At 42.3% G+C, this 24,910-nt stretch overlaps 1 protein-coding gene across 7 annotated transcripts in view; it reads right to left on the minus strand.

Annotated features, from left to right (window-relative positions):
* Positions 1-24,147, minus strand: part of Rbak (RB associated KRAB zinc finger) — a 132,732-nt gene extending 108,585 nt beyond the window's left edge. For 4 of the 7 annotated variants that reach the window (XM_090329886.1, XM_090329885.1, XM_090329887.1 and 1 more), the window contains exons 1-6: positions 23,941-24,147; positions 22,401-22,457; positions 16,147-16,276; positions 15,566-15,661; positions 12,261-14,187; positions 10,505-10,640 (exon numbers count right to left, since the gene is read on the minus strand). In XM_090329886.1, the coding sequence (XP_090186012.1) occupies positions 12,314-14,187; positions 15,566-15,661; positions 16,147-16,276; positions 22,401-22,415 (2,115 nt within the window). In that variant the 5' untranslated portion in view covers positions 22,416-22,457; positions 23,941-24,147 and the 3' untranslated portion in view covers positions 10,505-10,640; positions 12,261-12,313. Of the gene's footprint in view, positions 1-10,504; positions 10,641-10,888; positions 14,188-15,565; positions 15,662-16,146; positions 16,277-22,400; positions 22,458-23,940 lie in introns of those variants that run through there. The other 3 variants (XM_090329889.1, XM_090329890.1, XM_090329884.1) reach the window with 3 other exon arrangements.
* Positions 24,148-24,910: the final 763 nt, after the last annotated feature.

The following is a 24,910-nucleotide window of genomic DNA, read 5'->3' on the forward strand; positions in this document are numbered from 1 at the left end:
CGGGTGTAGGCATCTGCGTGAGGTGCAGCTAAGGCTGCAAGGAGACGCCCTAAACGGCCATCAGTCTCGGGGTCTCCTGCGGGATATGCCTGATGGCATGGAGGTTGGCATCTATTAAACACTCCCCCTTTAAAAAGATGCTTGGCCTCAGCAGAAAGACAGACACATCAGCCAGTGTGTTTTGCTTCTTGCTCAACATGGCCTCCTTTCTAGGGATCAGGGCCTCTGTCCCCTCTCTCAGATTAATGCCTACCATAATTAAGATATTGCCTAAATCTTTGCCCCTCACTTATCTGAAGATGAAGGGAGGAGATGTCAGGGACATTCTCCCCCTCCCTGAATTCTTAGTGTAAGAATGTGCCTGCATCTTGGAATTAGGTCAAGTAGCAACACATGCCTGCTTGGGTTGATATGCAAACATCCTACCACATGGCCTCTACCCTGAGCAAACATCCTAATACTTGACCCCCTACCCCGAGCAGTTCCTATACACCAACCTGCTCCTGCCTCTCCTGAAGAGGCACATAAACCCCTGTGTGAAAAATAAAATCTGCAGCTTGACCAGGACGCTTATCTTGCTGCCTTCTTCGTGTCTCCTGTCCCTTTCATTCCTCCCTCCAGGTTCTTGGCCCTATTTGACGTCCCCCTGGATGGGACACCCCAGCCTCGTTGTGCCAAGTCGTCTGTGAAGTAAACGCTCATTTTAGAAATTCCAGCCCTGATGCCCTCTTCTCCTTGCACTGCTTCTCCCATTTCCTGGTTTACTGCTCTCAAGACTTGGGTCCTTGGAAGCCCTGTGTTCAGCACTGAGGTGAACTGCAACTGGACGATGAGCCTCATGATGCCCATTTCTAAAGAAGAGATTTCCCTCCCATTACTGCATGTGTAATCCATGGTTTATGTAAATAAACCTTGGACCCCTGTTTCCACATAGGAAAAATCTCAACTGCCCCCATTGCTTAACCCTTACAATCATTTCTTAAGTATGGAAGTTGATAGTTGGATCACACTGTCAGAATTCTTTAATGCTTGTTTTTCTGTGACCAAACAGCCCCCAACACCTCATTGTACTTGAAAACCAGAACAGCTTGGGAATGCCATGGGGATTGGTAGACATGAAGTCGCTCTGTTTCCTGGACCATGACTTTGGTGCAGCTGACCCTGACATGGGACACCTAACACAGTTTTGTTTGTGTATGCTTCTAGCAGTTGTTTGAGAGGACCATGACCCAATAGTGCTCCCAATGCTGGGGTTTTTTATTTTATGTGTGTGTGTGTGTGTGTGTGTGTGTGTGTGTGTGAAATGGTCTTGGCTATATAGCAGCTTTTGATTCCATGCCTCCCCTTAGCTGCTGCCCCCATTCTGTCCTTGTTTATAACACTGAGCTGTTTCTTAGGGTACATGCTGAGTGAGAGTAGTGTGAAAAGTCAGGAGGAAAAAAAAATGCAGCTACTTTTAGAGCAAGCCTGGGCATTGGCACCACCTGTCCAGCTGTACTCGTGTGACATTTCAAGAACTCAGCCTCTTTTTCCATCTGGGATATAGAGCTGAAAGATGAAACTCAAATCTTCTGATGGCCTAAATATTTGAGTCAAAAGTCTCTAAACCTGAGACTCTATCATAGTTGGCGATGATGAAATATCACCAGTTACAAGGGGACCCTGTTTTTTAAAATGCATGGTCTATCTAAAAATGGAAATGCTTATTTTAGGTGTTGGGGATGTTTGCTACCTCCTCCTATCTTCGTAGTTTTGCTTCCTCCACTATGGTAGGATGCCTGGCTAGCACTATGGCTTGTCATGTCAGCCCCACTGACTATCTTGTCTTGCTGTGAGGTGCCGCAACCTCAGTAGCACAAGTTTCTAATCCCTTCAATAAAATGAGGTGAAAATTTGAAAATAAAATACAGACAAGGCAGACACACACAGACACACAGAAAGACAGTCATTTGGAGACATAGAAAAAGGGACATAGAGAGAGGGAAACAATCAAATGGGCAGCAAAACAGAGAAAGAGAGAGACAGGCAGAGAACCACAACATGTGCTTAAGGAGTACAAGGGAAATGTACATGGAGTCAATGTGCAGTTGTCTTTTCACTGATCTCAAGACCCACATGGTGCTTTGATTCAACCATGAGCACTGACTGTGCATGGTGTGTCAAGAATCTTTTGTTAGCTTCCCGAAATTTTCTCCAAACCTCCTAGAGCAAAGGTCTCTGCAAGACTTCTGACCTCACCCTCCATTCAGTGAACACAGTGCTTCCAACATGGTGCCTTCACACAGGACTTTATACTCAACTCAGAGATAGCATCCTGGACCCAGGAGATCAAAAGAGATGTTCAGTGTTTCAATAGTGCCTGCCTTCACAGGATTGAACACAAACCGAACACAAAATAGTAGTCTTGACTACCGATAGGATAATGTAAAACAAAAACACAAAAAACCTAAAAGTGTTTCTACAAGACTCTGCTTATTGTCTTCTTCCTGGATCCTGAGTGTGAATGAGAAGCATGCATGTGTGCTGTGAAACAGGAACTGCACAGGATGACACTGGACTTTAGGCAGGTGTAGGGAATGGAATGCACCATGCTTCTCTACCCCCTGAAGGGGGGGGGTCCACCCTCTCTGAGCACCTAGAGTTTGCTTCACTTTCACTACACTGCATGTCTCAAGAAATCACAATTTCACACCTATTAGTATAGGAAGAAGGATTAAATCACAATTATACCGGGGAAACCAGCAGCAGCATCCTGAGGGCAGGCCAGGGAGGCGAGTGAATGTCAGAGTCCACAGTTGGTGGACTCCTCAAGGAGATGAGACTTAGTCACCACAGGAGGGCTTCATGAGGGTAATGCTGCTACTGCTGCCTCTACTGCAGCTAAGGGACAGAGTTGAGGAATTGCTTCTTGCTCACTGTTGGTCAATGGGAAAAGAGCTAGGCATGGAGGTTCAGTCCTGAAATTCTAGCTATTCTGAAGAGGAAGATCTGAAAGTGGTGGTTCCTACTGAAGACAGTCAGCAAGGTCCCTAAGACTAATCTCAGACTATATGACAACCAGAACTATCTGTAGGGCTCCAAGCGACAAAGACTGTCCTGGAGCATTAGAGCTCAGGTGAGTAACCAGGCCCCAAGTCATGCCCCTAAAACAACAAACGTAGTGTGTGTGTTAGTGTGTGTGTGTATGTTATTTAGTTTGACTGTACGTGTGAGTGTACATGTGACTGAAAGAGAATAAGGTAGACACAGAAAAACACACAAAGGGAGAGATAGGAAAACAAAAGGGTTTTGTGCCAGGGTTTTCTGTGCCACAGTGTCATAAAGTGACCTTGGTCAGGGGACAATGGCCATACTTCAGAGACTTGTCAGAGGCAAGTTCTGGATTTCAAGAAAAACATAGTTCATACATGAAGTTCTTGTCTTAGTTCCCAGACACAACATGGCAGCTTTTCTCATCTTGTAGTGCGTGAGGAAAGACTAGCCACATAGTTGATAGTGCAGGGGAAATATCAATGAGAAGTCTCAATACCCTGCAGAATATCAAATCTTGTCTGTGATAAGACAAAAATGGCAAAATGCAATGATTTGGGCAGACAAGGATCTCTGTTCCTTGCCCATTTGAATGAAAACAGGTATACATCTAGACTTGTCAAGCATTGCCTCCACATCGCACCATATGAGAGATATACTGCTCCTCTTTTTTTGAGAAGACCCTGCTCAGTGCTCTCAACAAGGGATACACATCCACATTGGACACTGGGACAGCCATGCTCAGAAGCTTCCTCTATAAGAACAAAAGAGCTCACTCTGCAGGGATCTGGATCAACCTGGGGGAATTATCCACACTGAGAATATCCAGCCATAGGCAAGCTGAGGATATCAATGTTAAAGAAGATAACATTTCTGTAGCCACTTGGAAAGAAAGACCAAGGGCTGGATTTGAATATTCACAGAACTCCCAAGTGCAGCTACTTTTTCCCTTGAACTTTGGACCTGATATTGTCCTTGTGCTCATGAGCCTAAGGGTAGTGTTCTATACTGGGAAGCAAAGCTCCAACTGCATTCTGCAGGTGATCCACTGGAGACCTGACTCTCAATACCATCCTGCCTGGCTGGCTTTGAAACCCTCTCCTGAAACTACAGCCCTTTCCGGGTAGCTAAGTTGACAGCAATAGATCACGGGCAGGGGAGTTCTAGCTTCTTGTTTCTGGAGCTGGTCTAGAGATCTAGAATTAGGGAAGGGTGAGTGAACAAGGGAACAGCATGAGGTTGTTGAATGTCCCAAACCCACAGCTCACTGAGCCTTTGCACTGACAAAATGATCCTCCCCAAAGAGTTGAACATCAGGCCTGAATCCAACTCCTGGCCTGCTAGGCCAGGCTGTCTAGAGATGGACAAGGGCACCTGCTCAAACACACCCAGCCCTCACCAGCCAGAGGACTGCCTTGTCAGTGTCTCACTGCCCAGGGGACTGAGGATGTAATGGTAAAGGCCACTCTCTAGAATTTCCTGAGCCTCACCAGTCAACAGCATCAATTTAGACCTTCAGATGTCCCCTGTGGGCCACTGGCAAATAGAGGCAGCTTCTGAGAGAAGGGAACTGGACAAGTCACTGAAGTTAGAGCAGGACCCACACCCTCCATCCAGCAGGGAGGCAGCACCGTCCACTAGACGTCTCAGAGTCTCAGATTCCTGGGTTAGAAATGGGGTCAGGGAGAGTCCTCATTGCTCATGACCGAGTATAGGGCTTGTGGTAAAGCAGGGAGGAGTGGATGCTCAGACACCTGTTCCCAGCTTGTGTCCTGCCCGATGAGTGAAGCAGAAGGGGGATGATCCCTGCTGTGCATGCATGGGCACACACATCTCCCTGATTTATTAGTGCTGCAAAAGAGGGTTAGTCCCTAAGCCCTAAGGCACAGCAGAAGAAGGAGGTGTCCACAGCAAATGCACATTTAATGGGTGCCAATTTTTAGCACCAGGAGCCCATACTAAAAAGACAGAAGAAGTTCTGTAAATAACCTAAAGAAGAAATTGGATCACCTGGAGGAATAAGAAAAACTTAATTCTAAAACAACTTGAAGGACAGAAATAAGAAAAATAAAATCGGAAATATCAGAGATTGAAATATGTTTTACTATACATAAAATTAATAAATCAAATAGCTGGTTCCATGAAAGAGTCAACAAAATAGAGGGGAGACTCAAATAAACAAGATTAGAGATCCTATGGGAATAATCACATTGGATAACTAAGAAATTCAGTCCATTTGAATAAGTACTTCCAGGGCCTATATTCAAAGTAACAGGAAAATTTAGTAGAAAACGATTTCTTAAATAAATATAGGCTACCAACATTGAGCCAAGAAGAGATAAGCAAACTGAAGAAACAAGTTTTACACAATGATATAGCAGAAGCAATTAGGGAAATGCCAACCAAAAAGAGCCTAGGTCCCGACGGTTTCACTGTGGAATTCTAGAAGACTTTTAAAGATGACTTAAAAGCTATACTCATTTTATGAAGCTAATGTTACACTTATCCCCAAACCCAGGAAAGACCCAACAAAAGCCAATCTCTCTAATGAACACAGACAGAAAGATCCTCAATAAAATACTAGCCTACAGAATCCAGAAACAAATTCAAAAAGTTATACACTACAATCAAGAAGACTGATGCAAGGCTGCTTTAACATCTGCAAATCAATTAATGTAATACAGCATATCAACAGAGCTACGGTTAAGAATCATATGATAATTAATCTGGATGGCAAGAAGGTATTTGACAGAATACAACATTCATTCATGTTGAAAGCACTAGAAAAAATAGGAATAGGAGGTAAATTCCTTAAAATAATGAAAGCCATATATAACAATCTACAGCTACTATCATACTAAATGGAGCAAGACAAGAACCATGTATCTTAAAATCAGGAACTAGACAGGTATACCAACTCTCCCTATCGCAGGTGACAGTATCCTGTACTTGAACAATCCAATAAACTCCACTCCCAAACTCCTAGAATAAACCACTTTAGCAAAGTTGCAGGATACAAAATCAATCTGCAAAGTCAATAGCCTTTCTGTATGCCAACAATACATGAACAGAAGGAGAAATCAAGAAAATGATATCATTTGCAATTGCCCCCAAAGAATAAGATATTTAGGAATTAACTTAACCAAACATATAAAGGAATTATTTAATGAAAACTATATAAGCCTAATGAAAGAAATTAAAGAGAATACCAGGAAATGGAAAGACATCCATGCTCATGGGTAAGGAGAACCAACATAGTGAAAATAGCCATACTGCCAAAATTGATATACAAATTCAATGCAATCCCCATCAAAATCCCAAAAACATTATTTACTGAAATAGAAGGTGTAATCCAAAGGTTCATATGGAACAACAAAAGACCTACAATAGTTAAAACAATTGTAGGCAAAAAGCACAATGCAGATGGTATTACAATACCAGACTTCAAGCTCTACTATAGAGCCATAATAACAAAGACAGCATGGCATTGGCACAAAAATAGACCAGAAGATCAATGGAACAGAATAGAAGATGCAGAAATAATACCTATAGTCAACTTATTTTTGACAAAGAAGCCAGAGATATACAGTGGAACAAACACAGACTATTCAATTATTGATGCTGGCAAAACTGGGCAGCCACATGCAGAAAATTAAAAATTGATCCCAGCCTATTGTCATGCATAGGCATCAACTCAAAATAGATAAAAGACCTCAATATCACACCTGAAACCTTGAAACTGTTACATGATAGAGTAGTAGAGACACCAGAACTCAGACAAAGGCCAAAATTTCCTGAACAGAATACCAGGGTCACAACAGATTGGAGAGAGACTTGACAAATGGAACTAACGTAAAAATAAAAAGTTTCTGCACAGATAAAAAGCATAGCTACTAAAGTAGAAAGACAGTCAACCAACTGGGGAAAGATATTTACTGGGAAAAGATATTCAGTATCTACAGGGAACTCAAGAAAGTAATCCCCCACCAAACCAAACAAACCAATCACTAAATGGGCAAGGGAACTAAAAAGAGACTTATCCAAAGAAGAGGTTAAAATGGCAGAAAAACATATGAGAAAATGCTCATCATCCAAGGTCATAAAGGAAATGCAAATAAAACAAACTGAAGATATCACCTTACCCCAATTAGAACAGTCAATGTTCTGTACTCAGACAATGACAAATGCTAGCAGGGTTGTGGAGAAAGAGGAATCCTACTGCAATGCTGGTGGGAATTCAAACTAGTTCACTCTGGAAGGCAGTTTGGATTTTTCTTAAAGAACTGAAAATAGGCCTTCCCTTCGATCCTGCCATACTACTTCTGGGCATCTACTCTGAGCATCATAACCCAGTTTATGATAAGGACAATTGCTCAGCCATGTTCATTTCTGCACTATTCACAATAGCCAAGCGATGGAAACAACCCTGATGCCCTACTGCAGATGAATGGAAAATTCTACATAGCCAACAGACAAAACAATGGCATTCGCTGGGAAGTGGATGAAACTACAGTGAATCATGTTGAGTGAGGTAAGTCAAGACCAAAGGAACAAAAGGCACAAGGTATCCTTAATATGTGGATACTAGATCCAAACAGTACACAAGTGATGACTCAATATTTGGATATCCAAGGTTATGGACATGGTCTTGGATGAGCTATATACTCTATAATGTTTTATTACATAGATTATGACATTAAAACCCTTAGCTTATAATTATGTTCTAAAATCTATGTGCCAGTGATTGTATAGATTCCCTTCTTGAATACTTGTTTGTTAAACATGGCATTTGAAATATGATGTAAAAATCAATGTCAATAAAATCTTAAAAAAAATTTAAAACTTTTAAAATGTCAAAATTCCTAGCAAAAACAGAATCTTGGTGTACAATGGGGGCATCTAGATCCTTCTATAAGCTTATATGATTTCTATAAATTAATTTAGAAACTGTCCTTCATTTCCCCAATTTTCATTACAGGCCCTAAAGACTAGAAGCCTAGGACATGTTCAAGGATCAGTTTCTATAGTAACATGCCTTGCCAAAAACGTTATCCAAACATAGTTCTTAATTATTTGTGAAAAATGCTGTTTTAGCCTTCTTTCATGGTGTTTTATGTCATCTGCCTAATACTGACCGTAGGTTATTTTTTTGTTGTTGTTTTTTTTGTTTTTGGTTGGTTGTGGGGCTTTACCTCTGAACTGTGCACTGTCCCTGAGTGCTTCAGCACAATGTACCACCCTACCCCTTGAGCTACAGCATCACTTCTGCTTTTCTAGTAGCTAATTAGAAATGAGTCTCACAGTCTTTAATGCCCGGACTGAGTTTGAAATGTAATCCTTAGATCTCAGCCTCCTAAGTAGCTAGGATCACTGGCATGAGCCACTATGCCCCGCTAATTTTAAATTTATAAGGGAAAAAAAAAAACTTAGCAGTAAACTTGTTATGTAACTAAGTTTGCTGTGATCTAGCAAGGTCTCCTAGTTAACTCATACTGCAGGGAAAAAAAAGGAACACCTTTAAATTCCAAGCTGCCAAAAGATTAGTGGGTCTAGGTTTCAAAAGGGTTAACTTAAATACAAATTATGTATCTCGTTTCCAATCACCCGGTCCTTTGTCCTAGAGCTATAAATTTGACAATCTCAAGTTTTCCCTCTCCAGTGTGGAACACAGTAACTTTACTTTTTGGTTTTTTTTTGGGGGGGGTGTCATGGGGCTTGAGGCCTGGGCACAGCTCAGGCCTACCGCCCTACCCTTGAGCCAAGTCCCACTTCCCATTTAATTGAAGATAAGAGTCTCAGGTCTCTGACCTCCATGATATAGAAACAAAAGCCATATGAGTGACTGTTGTCCTTAACAACTATGTTATCTCTCATATCTCATATTGTTACAGTATTTTACCTTGTTATGTGATATATTGTATGTATATGTTTATCTGGTTATTTGAAATAGGATAGGGAAGGGAGGAAAACAAGATGAGGGGCGGGGGTGGGGGGAGGGAAATGGGAACCAAAACATGAGAAAGGGTATCCATGTTTGTGAAGTAATGCACCTTCTATCTGGTGAATATAATGTAACCCTTCTATTAATCACAATAAAAATTATATGGAAAAAAAAAAAAAAGGTCTTAGGTGCTTTTGTGCCTGGGCTGGCTTTGAACCTTTATCCTCAGATCTCAGTCTAATGATATGATTTACCTTTAGCTTTTTTTTTTTTTTGCCAGTCCTGGGCTTGCGCTCAGGGCCTGAGCACTGTCCTTGGACTTTCTCAAGGCTACAGCTCTACCAATTGAGCCTCACTACCACTTCTGGCTTTTTTCTATATATGTAGTACCGAGGAATTGAACCCGGGTCTTTGTGAATGCTAGGCAAGCACTCTACCACTAGGCAAAACTCCCGGCCCCATAGTTTTAAAAACTTAAATTTTCCATCCAATTCATCCACAATGGGTAAACATCGATAGTATTTGGAAAAATTTCAAATCCTCATGTCAACTTGTACGGTGGAAGGTAGACATTGATATTAACAGAAATCCCAGAACTATTCTCAAAATATTCAGAGCAAGCTAGAACAACTCTGAAGAACTGGGAAAATTAAAAGTCAGTAGTACCCAGGCACAGTGGCTCACACCCATAATCCTAGCTACTTAGGTGGCTGAGACCTGAGGATCGAGGTTCAAAGCCAGCCCGGACACTAAAGACAGTGAGAAAATCGGAGTGGCTCTGTGGCTCAAGGGGTAAGGTGGTAGCCTTGAGCTGAAGAGCTCCTTGACAGTGCCCAGGCCCAGAGTTCAAGCCCCATGATTGGGGGGGGGGTAGAAGAGGGGGGGAAGCCAGTAATAATTAGGGCCTTTCAGACTGGCTTTCCTGGCTTTGTTCCCATGGGCTCCATAGCTTCCACAGTAGAAATTGGTCTGCTGGCTCCTTGCCTATTTCAATGTTTATTCTCTAGCATCCAGAGTATGCTAGCTCAGACAGAAACAAAAATCATGCTATCACATAATATTTAGGAAGGGGAAATTGTGGGAACCTGAATGCTGAGCCATGAGGACTAACAAATAGTAATAGCTTTTTAAAAAATATTTTGATAGTGATATTCTTGTTTTACTCTCCACCTAAGAAAGTTCCCTTCTGTAGTTTGCAGAGAAAAAATAAACATGACTTTTACTCAGTACTTTGTACAGAGCTCACCTTTTCTCTTCACATGCCCTATTGTCTCTGACTTCTGAATATCGAACTATGCATTCCTGGAATAAGATTCATTTGATGGTCATTTTCTGGAACAAATCCATGTCTACTTGATTTGTCTAGGACTAGGAGATATGATGAAAACAACCAGAGAATACTAGCCTCTTATCTAAAGTTTTACTTCCAGTAGTTTTAGTTTTCTGGGTCAACCAAGATCCACACATTAAATGGAAAATTTGTAAATCTTATACTGCACACCATTTTGAGTGTGTTGATGAGATCTTTCATACCTGACTTCTTCCTGCACAGGCACACTGCATTCACAGCCTTGGCTACTGCAGAGCCTAGATACTGCAGAGTATCTACTGGGTAGTAGCAACACTATCTTCATTTCAGGCACCCATCAGATGTTTTGGGCTATATTCCCTGTGACAAATGGGGGACACTATATTATCAATCAGGTAGAATTATCATTATCCAATTAAGCCAAAAAGGATTTACTGTGTGAAGAAAGCTATATAACCAGTCGTCCAACAAGGAATAAGAGAAGAACCTAATCAACTAGAAACTGCTAGAAACATTCTAATTCATTCCAAAAGAGCAGAATAAAGGGCAAAAGAGAAAATGACACATAAATAACATAAAAAGCTTCTAAATTAGATAATATTGGTGCTTTAGACATATCTGTCGATCAAAAAACAGGAGGGCATAATAGGTAGGGTACTTTGGATTATGAACTGTATAACTTTTTTTTCTTTGGCCAGTCCTGAGGCTTGAACTCAGGGCCTGAGCACTGTCCTTGGGCTTTCTCAAAGCTAGAGCTCTACCACTTGAGCCAAGCAAAACTTCTGGCTCTTTCTATATATGTGGTACCAAAGAATCAAACCTGGATCTTTGTGCATGCTAGGTAAGCACTCTAACAGTAGGCTAAATTCCTGGCCCCTAGTCTTACCTTTTTCACCAACATACACTTCACAACAATTTCAGATTATCTAAGTACCTTGTCAAAAGAGTATTTTTGAAAATATTTTTTGCTCAAGTTCAGGTGATTAAAACAAAAAATCAATCCTTCCTCTACTAAAGTGACCCTCACAAAAATCTACTTGTAAAATTCCTATAGTAGAGCAGGGTGCAGTGGCTCACACCTGTAATCCTAGCAACTCAGGAGGCTGAGATCTGAGGATTGTGGTTCAAAGCCAGTCTGGGCAATATAAAGCCAAGAGATTCTTATCTCCAATTAATCACTAGAAAACAGGAAGTGGGGCTGTGGCTCAAGGGCAGGGTGATAGCCTTGAGCAGAAGAGCTCTGGGACAGTACCCAGGCCCAAGGGTAGGGTGGTAGCCTTGAGCTAAAGGGCTCAGGAACAGTACCCAGGCCAGAGTTCAAGCCCCATGAATCCCCCCTCCAAATAATAGGAAAAGATGTATCTATACCAATAACCCACCCTCCTGGCATTCTACCACTCTGACAAAAATGTAAGAATACTGTCTCTTCGTTATTCAAATCCAAGCTTGATAAAATTGCATAGTATGTTTATATTTTTAAAATACAGTATGTCACAAGCTTAAGTGCAGTTCATACAATCAATTCCTGAAGATTTTAAAACTTCACAAAATGAAGGTTTATTGAAAACTGATAAGCTTCTTGTATCTTTCCTATATGTTTACACTGAAATATGGCTTTAAAGCACAGTAATTTCCAAGATGTTTTTCACATTCATCATGATTTTGCTTAGTAAGATTCCCTGATATGTCAATACATTTGAATCCAAAATAAATATTAAATATTTATAAAATTCATTGCTGTATAAATTTAGTATCCTGTGAGTCATATGGTCTTGCTGAAGGCTTTGCTTCCTGTTGCACTCTTAGGAATTCTTTGAAAATTCAGATTAAAACAAATCTCATTTCTCAATGCTTCTCCCCATCTAGAAGCAGTGTTTGATCCCCAGGCTAGAGATATAATTCAGTGGTAGAAGGCTTGCCTAACATGCACAAAACGTGTTTGACCCCAAAGCAAAACGAACAAAAATTCTCTTGACTCACTGGTAGACTTCCATCATCTATTTGTAATAGATGATTTTTCATACTGACTTGTCTTAATTTACCACATTGAGTACATTGATATTCCCTCTTTTATGAATTCTCTGATGGCTAGTAAAGGCTGATGGGTGATGGAATTTTTTCCCACATTCAGTACATTCATAAGGCTTCTCTCCTGAATGAGTTCTGTAATGCACAGTGAGGTATGACTTCTGAGAAAAGACCTTTCCACATTCATTACATTCATAGGGCTTCTCTCCTGAATGGCTTCTATAGTGTACAGTGAGGTTTGACATCCGGGAGAAGACTTTCCCACATTTACTGCATTCATAGGGTTTCTCACCTGAATGAATCCGATGATGAATAGTGAGATATGACTTCTGAGAGAAGAATTTTCCACATTCATAACACTCATACGGCTTTTCACTTGTGTGTACTCGCTGATGTCTAAAGAGGGATGAATTGTGGGAGAAGGTTTTCCCACATTCATTACATCCAAAAGGTTTCTCTTCTGAATGACCTCTGTAATGGACAGTGTAGCATGACAAATCTGAGAATGCTTTTCCACATATATTACATTCGTAAGTTTTCTCCTCTTCTGGAAGTGACTGGTGCTCACTGAAAGCTGAATTTTCAAGTAAAGTTTCCCCACACTCATTACATTCATAAGGTTTCTCTCCTAAATGGGCTGGATCATGGTCAGGAGTATATGGCAGCTGAGAGAATTTCCCACATTCATTGCAGTCATGGAGTTTCTCTTCTGCATGTACTTTCCGATGCCTGATGAAAGCTGAATTTAGATTGAAGGTTTTGCCACATTCAGTACACTCATAAGGTTTCTCTTCTAAATGACTCCTATAATGTATAGTAAGGTATGACACCCGGGAAAAGAATTTCCCACATTCACTACACTGATAGGGCTTCTCTCCTGTATGTGTTCTCTGATGTGTGATCAGCGTAGACTTGCGGTAGTAGGATTTCTCACACTCGGTACACTTGTAGAGCTTCTCTCCTGTGTGTGTTCTTTGATGGTCACTGAGGGCTGACTTGCGGGAGAAGGACTTCCCACATTCGTTACATGGATAGGGTCTCTCTCCTGAATGATTCCTCTGATGTAGGGTGAGATGTGTCTTTTGGCAGAACGTTTTCCCACACTCACTACATTCATAGGGCTTCTCTCCTGAATGAGTTCTCAAATGCTGTGTGAGGTGTAACTTCTGACAGAAGGTTTTTCCACATTCATTACATTTATAGGGCTTCTCTTCTAAATGTGATCTCCGGTGTACAGTGAGAGTTCCCTTTTGACTGAAGGATTTCCCACACACATTGCATTCATAAGGTTTTTCTCCTGTGTGAGCCCTCTGATGTATGATGAATTTTGACTTTTTGCAGAAGGACTTTCCACATTCTTTGCACTGAAAGGGCTTTATTTCCATTTCTGATCTCTCGTATGCATTATAATTTGACATTTGAATAAAGTCTGGCCTGGAATTGTTCCACTCATAGGGCTTCTCCTCCATATAAGCTCTTTCATGAGCAATGAGAACTGCTTCAGTGTCTAAAGGTTGCACACATTCATACTTCAAAGGTCCCTTTAAAATGTTAATTTTCTGCAAAGTACTTTCTTCACTTTGAGAACAGGCATCTCCATTCTCATTAAACTCATAGGGTTTCTCTTCATGACATATTTTCTCACATTCAAGACATTCATCCAGTTTCTTTTTTGCATAGCTTCCATCACTGCCAATCAATTCTGAAACAGATTCTAAATTCTTCCCACAGGAGACACAGCTGTAAGCTGTTGTGCTTGAAGAAACAATGTGTGCTTCCACACCGTATATTTGATTGTTGATAGCAACAATGTGCCTTGAATGTTGGTCTTTATTTTCTTGGATTCCCTCTACTAGGTCTTCAACTTCCCAGATGTCTTCTGAAAAGGAGTAAGATGAATATACAAGCTATAAAATGGGACAGGTACTTGAAGGCCTGATTTGTGGGGTTGTCTCTGGCTTTAAGACCAGTCTTCATAAATAAGATGAGTATACAAGTCTCTTTTCTCTTTGCTTTTTAATAGATATGACTTGTGATTGTGAGGGAGAAGGAATGTGGGATAGTATTGAAAAGGGCCCAGTGCTGATGACTCATATTGGTAATCCTAGCTATGAAGGAGGCTGAGAACTGAAAATGATGGTTCAAAGCCAACTTAGGCAGAAAAGTCTGTGAGACTCATTTGTATTAACCAAGTAGTTGGAAGTGGAGCTGTGGCTGAAGTACTTGCCTTGAGCAAAAAAACCCTCAGGGATGTGTCTAGACCTTGAGTGCAAGCCCTAGGACACACAGAGTTAAACTCATATTCATACAAGCACTTGCATTGCTTTACAAATATCATTATTGTTGTTGTTGTTATGGGCTTGAACTCTGGGCCTGGGCACTGTCCCTGAGTGCTTCAGCTCAAGGCTACTGCCCTACCCCTTGAGTCTCAGCCTCACTTCCTGTTTTCTAGTGGTTAATTGGAGATAAGAGTCTCACCTTCTTCAGTGGCTGGGTAGGCTTTGAACCACAATCCTCAGATCTTAGCCCCCTGAGTAGCTAGAACTACAGGCATGAACCACCACGCCCGGCTATAATATTATTTTTAAACTTTTTAGAAAGGGTGAAACAAACCTAGAAAATGAAAAGAGAAGTCACTGAAAGGTGCTAAGGCCTAACTTCAGGAATAAATAGATGGACTTACAGCAAATGGAGTCAAGTGGGAGAATAACTATGGGGCAAAAGGGATATTTAAGTCAATTCTTCTAAAATATTTACATTCTACCTTACATACAAATTCAGATAGTCTAAAACCTCACATTTCTTTCCATTTAGATAACAGCCAGGGCTTAGAAAAGTTTTATAATACTATGTTTGGTATTTATTTGAATATGCTGATATATGTTCCATATTCATTCTGAATACATACATACAAGAGTTTTCATACTAGTGTGTTATATTTGGTATAAAACTTTAAGCATCAAGTTCCTAAAGGAACTGAGATAATCTTTTGTGGGGGGGGGAGTAGGGGACATGGGATTTGAACCCTATTCCTGGGCACTATCCTGAGCTCTTCAGCTCAAGGCTACTACCCTACCCCTGGAGCCACTGTGGCACTTCCTGTTTTCTAGTAATTAATTGAAGACAAGAGTGTCATGTATTTTAGTGCCTGGGCTAGCTTTGAACTGTGATCCTCAGATCTCAGCTTCCTAAGTAGCTAGATTACAGGCCTAAGCCACTGTGCCCAGATTTTTTTTTTTTAATGACTCTTCTCTTACCTGGGTGATTCTGAGAGGGAAAGTCATCTTCTATTATCCATGGTTCTTCACCCTGCTCCAACTTAATGATCATGTTTGGTTTGGTAAAGTCATACCCTGTTAACAAAAAGTGGACAAGCACTTAAGTCAGCTGGCTGGCTTTGGAATCTCTGTTGTGTTGGAGGGTGTTGCCTTACAGACTGCACAATAAAGGGCCTCCCTCCTTTTTATGGTGCTGGTCCTGGGGCTTTGGCATTCTGAGCTCCTTTTGCTCAGGGCTGGCACTCTATCATTCAAGCCACAGCTCCACTCCCTGCTTTTTTTGGTCATTAATTGGAGATGAATCTCATGCACTTTCCTGCCTGGACTGGCTTTGAACTTTGATACTCAGATCTCAGCCTCTGAATAGCTAGGATTACAGGTATGAACCACCAGTACCTGGCTAAGATCCCATTTTTTCTACCTTACCAAAATGAGAGCCTTTCAATGAAGAACAAACAAATATTCAAGCTCTGCCCCAATGGAACTAAAAGCTCTTATTTGTCCACAAGCTCAGGAAGAAAATGACATTGAAAGTACTTCAAGAAATCAAGCTATCTCACCCAGGGAGATGAGGTGGCTATAATTCTCCAGCATCACATCCCTGTACATTGCCTTCTCATCAGCATCCAGCTGCTTCCACTCCTCCTGGGTGAAGTCCACAGCCACATCATTGAAAGACACTGGTGGTCCCTGCAATGATCACAGTTGGGTGACATGGAAAAGGCAAAATTTTTTCAAGCTAATGGGCAGAGCTAACCATGAACATTGTATATCTCACTGTATGTACAAACTGGAAGGAAAACAAACCACAGTGGAAGAACATTGTCTTTGTTTTTTGTTTTTGAGGGGATCATTCATGGGGCTTGAACTCTGGGGCTGGGTGCTTCAGCTCAAGGCAATGGCTCTACCACTTGAGACACAGCACCACTTCCAGTTTGCTTGTGGTTAACTGAAGATATGAGTCTCACAGACTTCAGTGCCCAGGCTGGCTTCAAACCACAATCCTCAAATCTCAGCCTCTCAGGTAACTAGGATTACAGCTGTAAACCACTGATACCCAGCTTTGAAGTTTTTAATATATAAGAAATAAAGATAATATGAATACTTTTTTGCCAGTCCTGGGCTTAACTCAATCTAGTTTCTATTTTCTCCTTATATTATCTGAGTTCTGGAGATATATAATGAGTAAAGTATAATTCTTGCTCTTGAAAAGCTGATAGTCAAACTGTTTGTATACACAAACATGTATGTTTTACTCCTGGTTAGTTTCTTTGGTCTCCTTTGCTAGCTATTCCTTCCTTTTTTGGGCCCCTTGATGATTGAGCACCTAACTGAGCTCCTGTGTCTTTCCTCTCCATCACTGCTGGGCTGCTCTCATCCAGTCAGTTCTAAATCATTTTGCTTTTTTCATTCTTACAGATAGATACTACCTCTAGCCAACCACTTACCTCCTTTAATGTTTACCATAAACATCTTACCTCAAACATTCCCTTCTTGCAGCAACATAAATGTTTAACTGAATGAACACCCACAGGTACCATGAGTTATGTATGCAAGGTGAAGAGAAGATTAACGTAAGCGACTTTAATTCTCTTAATTTTGTACTCTAATTAGGCTTCAAAATGTTCCTGAAGCCAGGAGTTTGACCTAATGGTAGAGTGCTTGCCTAGCATACACAATGACTGGGTTCCTTTTCTCAATATCACATACACAGAAAAAGCCGGAAGTGGTGCTGTAGCTCAAGTGGTAGAGCTCTAGCCTTGAGATTGCTCAAGGACAGCACTCAGGCCCTGAGTTCAAGCTCCAGGATTGGCAAAAAAAAAAAAAAGAAAAGTTCCTGAAGATGAACTGTGTTATTCTACAAGATTAAGGAGGAAAGTACTGATAGTAAAAACTGAAGCATCATCAATATTTAAGGGGCTGAAACAGAAAATAGGCCAAAACACACCAAGAGGGCACTTTCTTAACAGATTCTGACAATTGAGAAGGATTAATTTTAACTCAAGAAGGTAAATCAAACAGTTATTTTCCTGCCCTACAAAGAAAGGTCAATTCAAATACACAGAAAAAAATGAATTGCATTTTCCTAAGAGCACTAGAATGCAAAGGCCCAATAGCAGGAATTTCTCAGTGAAATCCGAAGTATAGAAAAGAGCAGGAGACAAAAGAAGCAGAAGCCATGAACTATGCTTTCTATAGGGGATACAGTAATGCAGGCAAAGTTGCCAGACTCCAAACAAGCCCTTGAACATTTCCTGGGGCTCCTGTAAGTAATACAGAGACTGGGTAACACAGAAGTGAACCCAGGACATACATGGTGAGCTGGATTCAGCAGAGGAGCTGGATAGAACTTCCTGACTATTGCAGTAGATGGGAAATGACACACAATCCCATCATAATCACAAACAAAGGACAATGCTCATTACCTTCAAGAAAGGATGAGAACACAATTACAGGCATAAAACTGATAAGGAAAAACTATTTCCATGTGCAGATGACAGAAATCCATAGAAATGGTGACAAATCCAACTTAGTAAAGTAATTGTTATGTAACAGGACATAAAGTTGGCACACACAAATTTATTTATTTTTGTTGGCCACGGGCTTAAACTCGAGGCCTGGGCACTGTCACTCAGCTGTGTTTGCTCAAGACTAATACTTTTTTCTTTTTGAGCCACAGTACCATTCCCAGTTTTCTTGATATTAATTGGAGATATGAGTTTCACAGACTTTCTGCCTGGACTGGCTTTGAACCATGATCCTCAGATCTTAAGTTTCCTGAGTAGCTAGGAATAGAGGCATGGGCCACCAGTGCCCTGCAATCTTGTGTGTGTGTGTGTGTGTGTGTGTGTGTGTGTGTGTGTGTGTGTGTGTGTGTGTGTGTGAGAGAGAGAGAGAGAGAGAGAGAGAGAGAGAGAGAGAGAGTGTGTGTGTGTGTGTGTGTGTGTGTGTGTGTGTGTAGTAGGGCTTGAACTCTGGGCCTGGGTGTTGTCCCTGAGCTCAAGGGCTACTGCCCTACCCCTGGAGCCACAGCTTCATTTCCTGTTTTCTAGTGGTTAACTGTAGGTAAGACTCTCATGGACTTTAGTGCCCAGCTAGCTATGAACCATGATCCTCAGATTTCAGCCTCTTGAATAGCTAGGATTATAGGCATGAACCACAGTGGCCAGCTGCCCTGCAATCTTACGCCTTTTTACTTTTTTTTTTTTTTTTGCCAGTCCTGGGGCTTGAGTTCAGGGCCTGAGCACTGTCCTTGGACTTTCTCAAGGCTAGAGCTCTACCACTTGAGCCACAGCACCACTTCTGGCTTTTTTCTATGTACATGGTACTGAGGAATCGAACCCAGGTCTTTGTGCATGCTAGGCAAGCACTCTACCACTAGGCCAAACTCCCTGCCCCAATTTTATACCTTTTAAGTTATTTGTCACTACTATGGATAACTACATACAGGAAAAATTTTCACATATAACTTAATAGCCTTTTTACCTTGAAAGAAGTAAAAAGATAGAATGCAGGTGTATGATGGATTTATAATAACACAAAGGTAAGCTCTTATCCCAAAGAAGTCAGTTACCTTAAGTTACTTTATAAATATATGACCTTATTAGAAATACAAAAGCAATCCTTCCTGGAATGAGAAGTGGACATAAAAGTGTCACCCCTATGTAGGGGTGCTGGGGGGGGGGGTAGCAAAGGTGGCTTGAGAAAAGCTAGGAAAACTTCATAAAGAAAAACAAGCTATGAAGGCAACCTAATACTACTGGTTGCAAAAAAAAAAAATTGTTAGAGGTGTGAGGTTACATTGATATACATCCAAGTAAATAAGTAAATTTCCTTTTGCACAGTGTCATCTTTTCCCTCATTCTCTGCCATTCCCTCCATCAATCTCCACCATGAGTGGCACAGTTCACTTTCATCAATGTCCAGTGCACTCCACTGCTATACTTTTCCATCCTTTTTCCTCGGATTCCATGCCTTCCTACCACCCGCCCACAGATGTGCATGTGAATGCACTGTATATGAGGTAAAGAATACAGAACAAGGAAAAAAGTCCAGTTTCCATCTCTTTGGAGTTTCAGTATGCATATTATTTTATAGACACATGAAGAGGCACTTGGGTATTGCTCCTTTGTAATTCTCTCCTAAGACTACCACCTTTAGGTCTCATTGTATATGGATACCTGGAAGCCTGTGTAAGCTGTCATATCCCAGTGCATTTTAGATCTAACTTCTACGTATCAGGGTTAACATGTGCGGTTTGTCTCTTTGATCATGGCTTACCTCACTGAACATGATTTGTTCTAGTTTCATCCTGCAAATGACATTATTTTATTCTTTCTAATGGCCATGTAAAATTCCACTGTATATAGGTACTTCATTTTTTTAATCCACTAATGTATTGTGGGGCATCTGGGTTGTTTCCATATCTTGGCCATTGTGAAAAGTGTTGCAATGAAGGTGGATGTGTAGGTGTCCTTATCATATCCTGTCTCATGACAGATAGATAGGTAGATGCCAAGGAGTGATATTGCTGGGTCATAGGGAAGATCCATGGTTAGTTTTTCAAGGCATCTTCAGACTGCTTTCCAATGTGGCTGTACTAGTTTACATTCCCACTAGCAGTGCAGTAGGGTTCCTTTCTCCCCCCACCACCATGCTGTCAGCATTTGTTGCTGCTTGAATTCAAAATATTGGCTAATCTAACTCTAAGGTAAGATGTGTTATCTCAGGGTTAGTTGCTTTTGTTTGTTTTTTTGTCAGTCATGGGGCTTGAACTCTGGGCCTGGGCACTGTCCCTGAGATCTTCAGCTCAAGGCTTAGCACTCTACCACTTGAGCCACAGCACCACTTCATTCTCCGGGTTGTCTTGATTTACATTCCCTTATGGCCAGGGATGATTAACATTTGTTCATGTGTTTCTTTGCCCATTCTTTACCCTGTCTTCTGAGAAGTCTCTCCACAGTGACCTTGCCCATTTAGTAATTGGTATTTAGTAATCGGGATTAGTTTCTTGACCTCCTTCTATATATTAGACATTAGAACTCTGTCTGACTGGGTTTTAATTATGATTAAAATAGTTGGGGGTACAGCTCAGTAGCAGAGTATAAAGATCAACACACATGAAGGCTCAGATTCAATATCCAAACTCCCACTTTATATAGGCTTGCTAATAATATTATGAATATAAACAGACTGGTGTAAAACTAAAAAGAATTATTTCTGGGGCTGGAAATTGGCCTAGTGGTAGAGTACCATGCACAAAGACCTGGGTTCAATTCCCTGGTACTACATACACAGAAAAAGCTGAAGTGGTGCTGTGGCTCAAATAAATAGAGCATTAGCCTGGAGAAAGCTCAAGGATCAAGGACAGCGCTCAGGCCTTGACTTTAAGCCCCAAGACTGGTGGCAAAAAAAAAAAAAAAATCATTTCTAAAGGATTATGTGGACATTACAAATCATTGAAGCAAAATTGAATTCTAATAAATGGTTTTGGTATAACCAAAGTGTCCCTCATGAGATGGGCGCTGGTAGCTCACGCCTATAATCCTAGCTACTCAGGAGGCTGAGATCTAAGGATGAGGTTCAAAGCCAGCCCTGACAGGAAAGTCTGTGGGGCTTTTATCTCCAATTAACCATCAGAAACCAGAAGTAGAGCTGTGGCTCAAAGTCATGGAGCACTAGCCTTGAGCTGAAGAGCTCAGAGACAGGACTCAGGCCCTGAGCTCAAGCCCCACAACTGACAAAAACAAGTGAGAAAAAAACAAAGTGTCCTTAAGAGTCCACTGTGACTAAAGTCTTGGTAGAATCTTGGAGAAGTGGGACCCATCTCTGAGAGCTTCACGGACACTACCTGTAACACTTATACTCTTGTTTGTATCCTAAAGATGGCTCCTAGCATCATATCATAGAACAACAATTTCCTTCCTCCATCTTATTTCTTTCCCAATAAACTTTCCTATCATGTTTATTATCTTTTATCATCTCATGTTGGATACAAGGACTGATTCTTCATTGATATTACCACTGAGCTACAGCCCCAGCCTCTGGATGAATTTTTGTTAAGGCAAAGAGAGATAGAGAGAAAGGGGTGGGGGGATAATGGCAGTATGAGCTTAAAAGTAACAAGTGTGAAAGTAGATGTGAGATTATCTCCTAAATCTGACTGTATTTAAGTTACTGACAGAATCAGGAAAGTACTAAGAGGGAACTAAAATGCTGACAAACAAAATGTGAATACACAACAAAATCTTTACAAAATGATATATTTTGGTATAACCCCAGACAGACTGACAGGAAACATTTGGTTGTTCTGCCTTCCTTTTGAGTTTACCTCTGGATTAAACAAGTCGAAGTACAAAATGCTCACTCTGCTACAGGTACCAAGTTCACTTTGGGTAGTTGGCAACAAGAAGTTCAATCCCCAGGACCACAAAACCAGTCAAAAACACAAGTTGAACATAACAATGATACAATGGTTATCAGCTGTTCACAATCTGATAAACTTTAATAGAGAAAAATGTTGAAGTTCTGGGAAATATTCCAATCATACAAGTAATTAGTTGATGCAGAGGATGTAATGGATATTATTTTTCCTTTTCTATGACTGTCAAGTACATCATGTCATCTTGGCAACTGAACTACACCAGACCCACACAAAAGACCCTGACAAAAGACACAGTGTAGGTCTCCTCTGACTGAATTGTATGCACTGTCTTTCCTCTATTTCTAATTACTATTCCAAACAACAGATCTTCATAAGCCTCATCAAATTCATTACAACAGAGCATGAAAGGCAAACCACCTGATAACTTACCTTCAATTTGTCCATTTTCCACTGCTCTTGGAAAACTGTCCAGAATTAATGGTGGACCTACGGGAGAAGCAGATCACTGGATCAGGACCTAACTTGTCCAATCGCCACATGAAATACTGGGGCAATTCTCAGAAAGGGCTAACCAGATGACAGGGTGGAAGCACACACCTTTCTAATTCCAACACCAGCAATTGATAGAAGACAGCTTAATCTCTCAAAGAACTCCTTTCTAAACACTATACTCAGCCAGCATTAAACACAAAGCACAAAATAAAGAATAAAGTTCCCTTAGAATATTCCTATTTTCCGCTTTGTTTTGTGGTGCTGAAGATCAAACCTAGGATTTGCACAAACTAGACAAGCAATGGACCACTGACCACACCTCGAGTTTATCCTCTGTTCAAATTGCTTAAAATCAGACAATCGACATGAATAGAGAATTTGAGATATCAAAAATTTTATGCCTGGCATAATAGTGCCTTTCTGTACTCTGCATTCTAGAGGCTAGCCTGGGCATAAGGAAAATGGTTTATTTTTAGTATTTCTTAAAATATTTGCCTAAATTTGATTTGCTGCATTTAAGAAAACTAGACCAAACCTGGGTGCCTGTTGCTCATCAATCTAGCAATTCAGGAGGCTAAGATCTAAGGATCATGATTCGAAAACTAGCTCGGATAGGAAAGTCCATGAGACTGTTTATTTCCAAAATAGAGCTGTGACTCAAGTGTAGGGCACTAGCCCTGACAAAGAAAAAAAAAAAAGTTCAGGGAAATCTCCCAGACCCTGAGTTCAAGTCCCAGAAAAGACCAACACATACACACAAAAACAAAAGAAATGGGAGGGAGGGAGGGAGGGAGGGAGGGAGGGAGGGAGGGAAGGAAGGAAGGAAGGAAGGAAGGAAGGAAGGAAGGAAGGAAGGAAGGAAGGAAGGAAGGAAGGAAGGAAGGAAGGGAGGGAGGGAGGGAGGGAAAACTAGACCACAATGGACAGAGGAACAGTGTCTTCAGACTTTAATCTTATGCTGCAAACACTGTCATCCACATCCTCCAGTCCATCAACACAGGCAGAGCTGGTGGGAGCCAGCAGAAAAAACCAAGGGTGTCACTTGCAGACCTCTGGGAACGTGTCGCGGGAGCCGCAGAAAGAAGGGGCATCAGGGAGAGGAGGCCCTGAACCTGGCCTGGTCAGACCCCTACAAGACATCCAGGCCTACGCGGCCGCTCCACCTTCACTCCAACTTGCCTTCTGGGGACCCAGGACGTCTCCTCCCCGCACCTGTGTGCTGGCTGCACGCAGGCGCTGAGCACCCCGTCCTCCGGGCTACTTCCTGCCCTTCCTGGGGCTCCCAACGGTCTATCTCCGTGGTGACCGCCGCCGCCTCCTCCACCGGTCCCCTCGCCAGGCCTTCATCTCCGGAGCGGCGCGCGGAGGCAAGCGTCTCCCCCCACCCCGGGCCTAACCTGCGTCTCTGGGGATTCACCAACCCGCAGCGACGCCGCCCACCCCAGCCCCGCTACCCGCCGCCGCCGCCTCCACTGACCCTCTCGGCCACTCGGGCCTCCGCCACAGGCTCCGTATTCGCGCTCCCGGGTCGAGCCTCCGCCGGGCTGGCTAGCCCTGGTCTGTGCGGTCGTGCTCGCCTGGGGCAGACCCTGCAGCTCGCTTCTCGGCTTAGACGACTCCGCAGATCTCTCCCACCGGAGGCCAGAGCCCGGGAGTGAGGGCTGAGGTGACCACAGAACGGACCGGAAACCTGGAGCGTGCATCAGAGATGCGCACGCGCAGACAGGCACGCAGGACGACGTACGCTTGCGCGACGGCATACCGGACGTTGACGTTCAACGCTCCCTGAGGGGCGGGGCGGGGAAGGGCGGGTGGGGCGCGGGGGGCGGAGGCAGAACAGGTACAAGGGCTCTATTTCCCAAAAGTCTGTGCGACGGTAAGTGTAGGGACCTCGTTCCACTGCACTGAGGCGCTGTGCTGGGGGCACGGCGACCCAGACTCTGGCACTCACTTCCACACGTGTCCTCGCTCCCGGGCCCCACCCCCCCAAGTCCTCTTCCCTGGGTTGCCGGTGTGTGACCATCTGGTTGCAAATACTACACTGGAGAGGCAAAGGGGATCTGGTCAAGGCTGTTTACTTCTGGGCAGGAGGGTGCATAGCCATTCCACGCATTGGCACACAGGCACAGGGGAAGGGTGGTCAGCTTGGTTTTTATGCAAAGTGCTCTAACCATCAATGAAAGGTCCCTACCGGGGAAGGGGGGTGGGTGTCTGCTGTCCTTAAATTTCCTTGGTGGAGGCAAAGGCTCACAGTTTTTTTTTTTTTTTTTTTTTTTTTTACTGGACTGGCTGACAACCCCCCAGCTGACAGTTACAATGCGAGGAAGTTGCGGGGCGGGGAGGGGGGTGAACGCGGGGCGGGGGGGGGGGCAGAAAAGAAAAGTCCCTAAGTGCCAAGGAACAAACAAGAAAAAGTACTTTCTCTCACAGTTCCCCCCTCTTCTTTA

The sequence above is a fragment of the Megascapheus bottae genome, chromosome 3, assembly GCF_031878675.1.
Source record: "Megascapheus bottae isolate mThoBot1 chromosome 3, mThoBot2.hap1, whole genome shotgun sequence".
Taxonomy (NCBI): domain Eukaryota; kingdom Metazoa; phylum Chordata; class Mammalia; order Rodentia; family Geomyidae; genus Megascapheus; species Megascapheus bottae.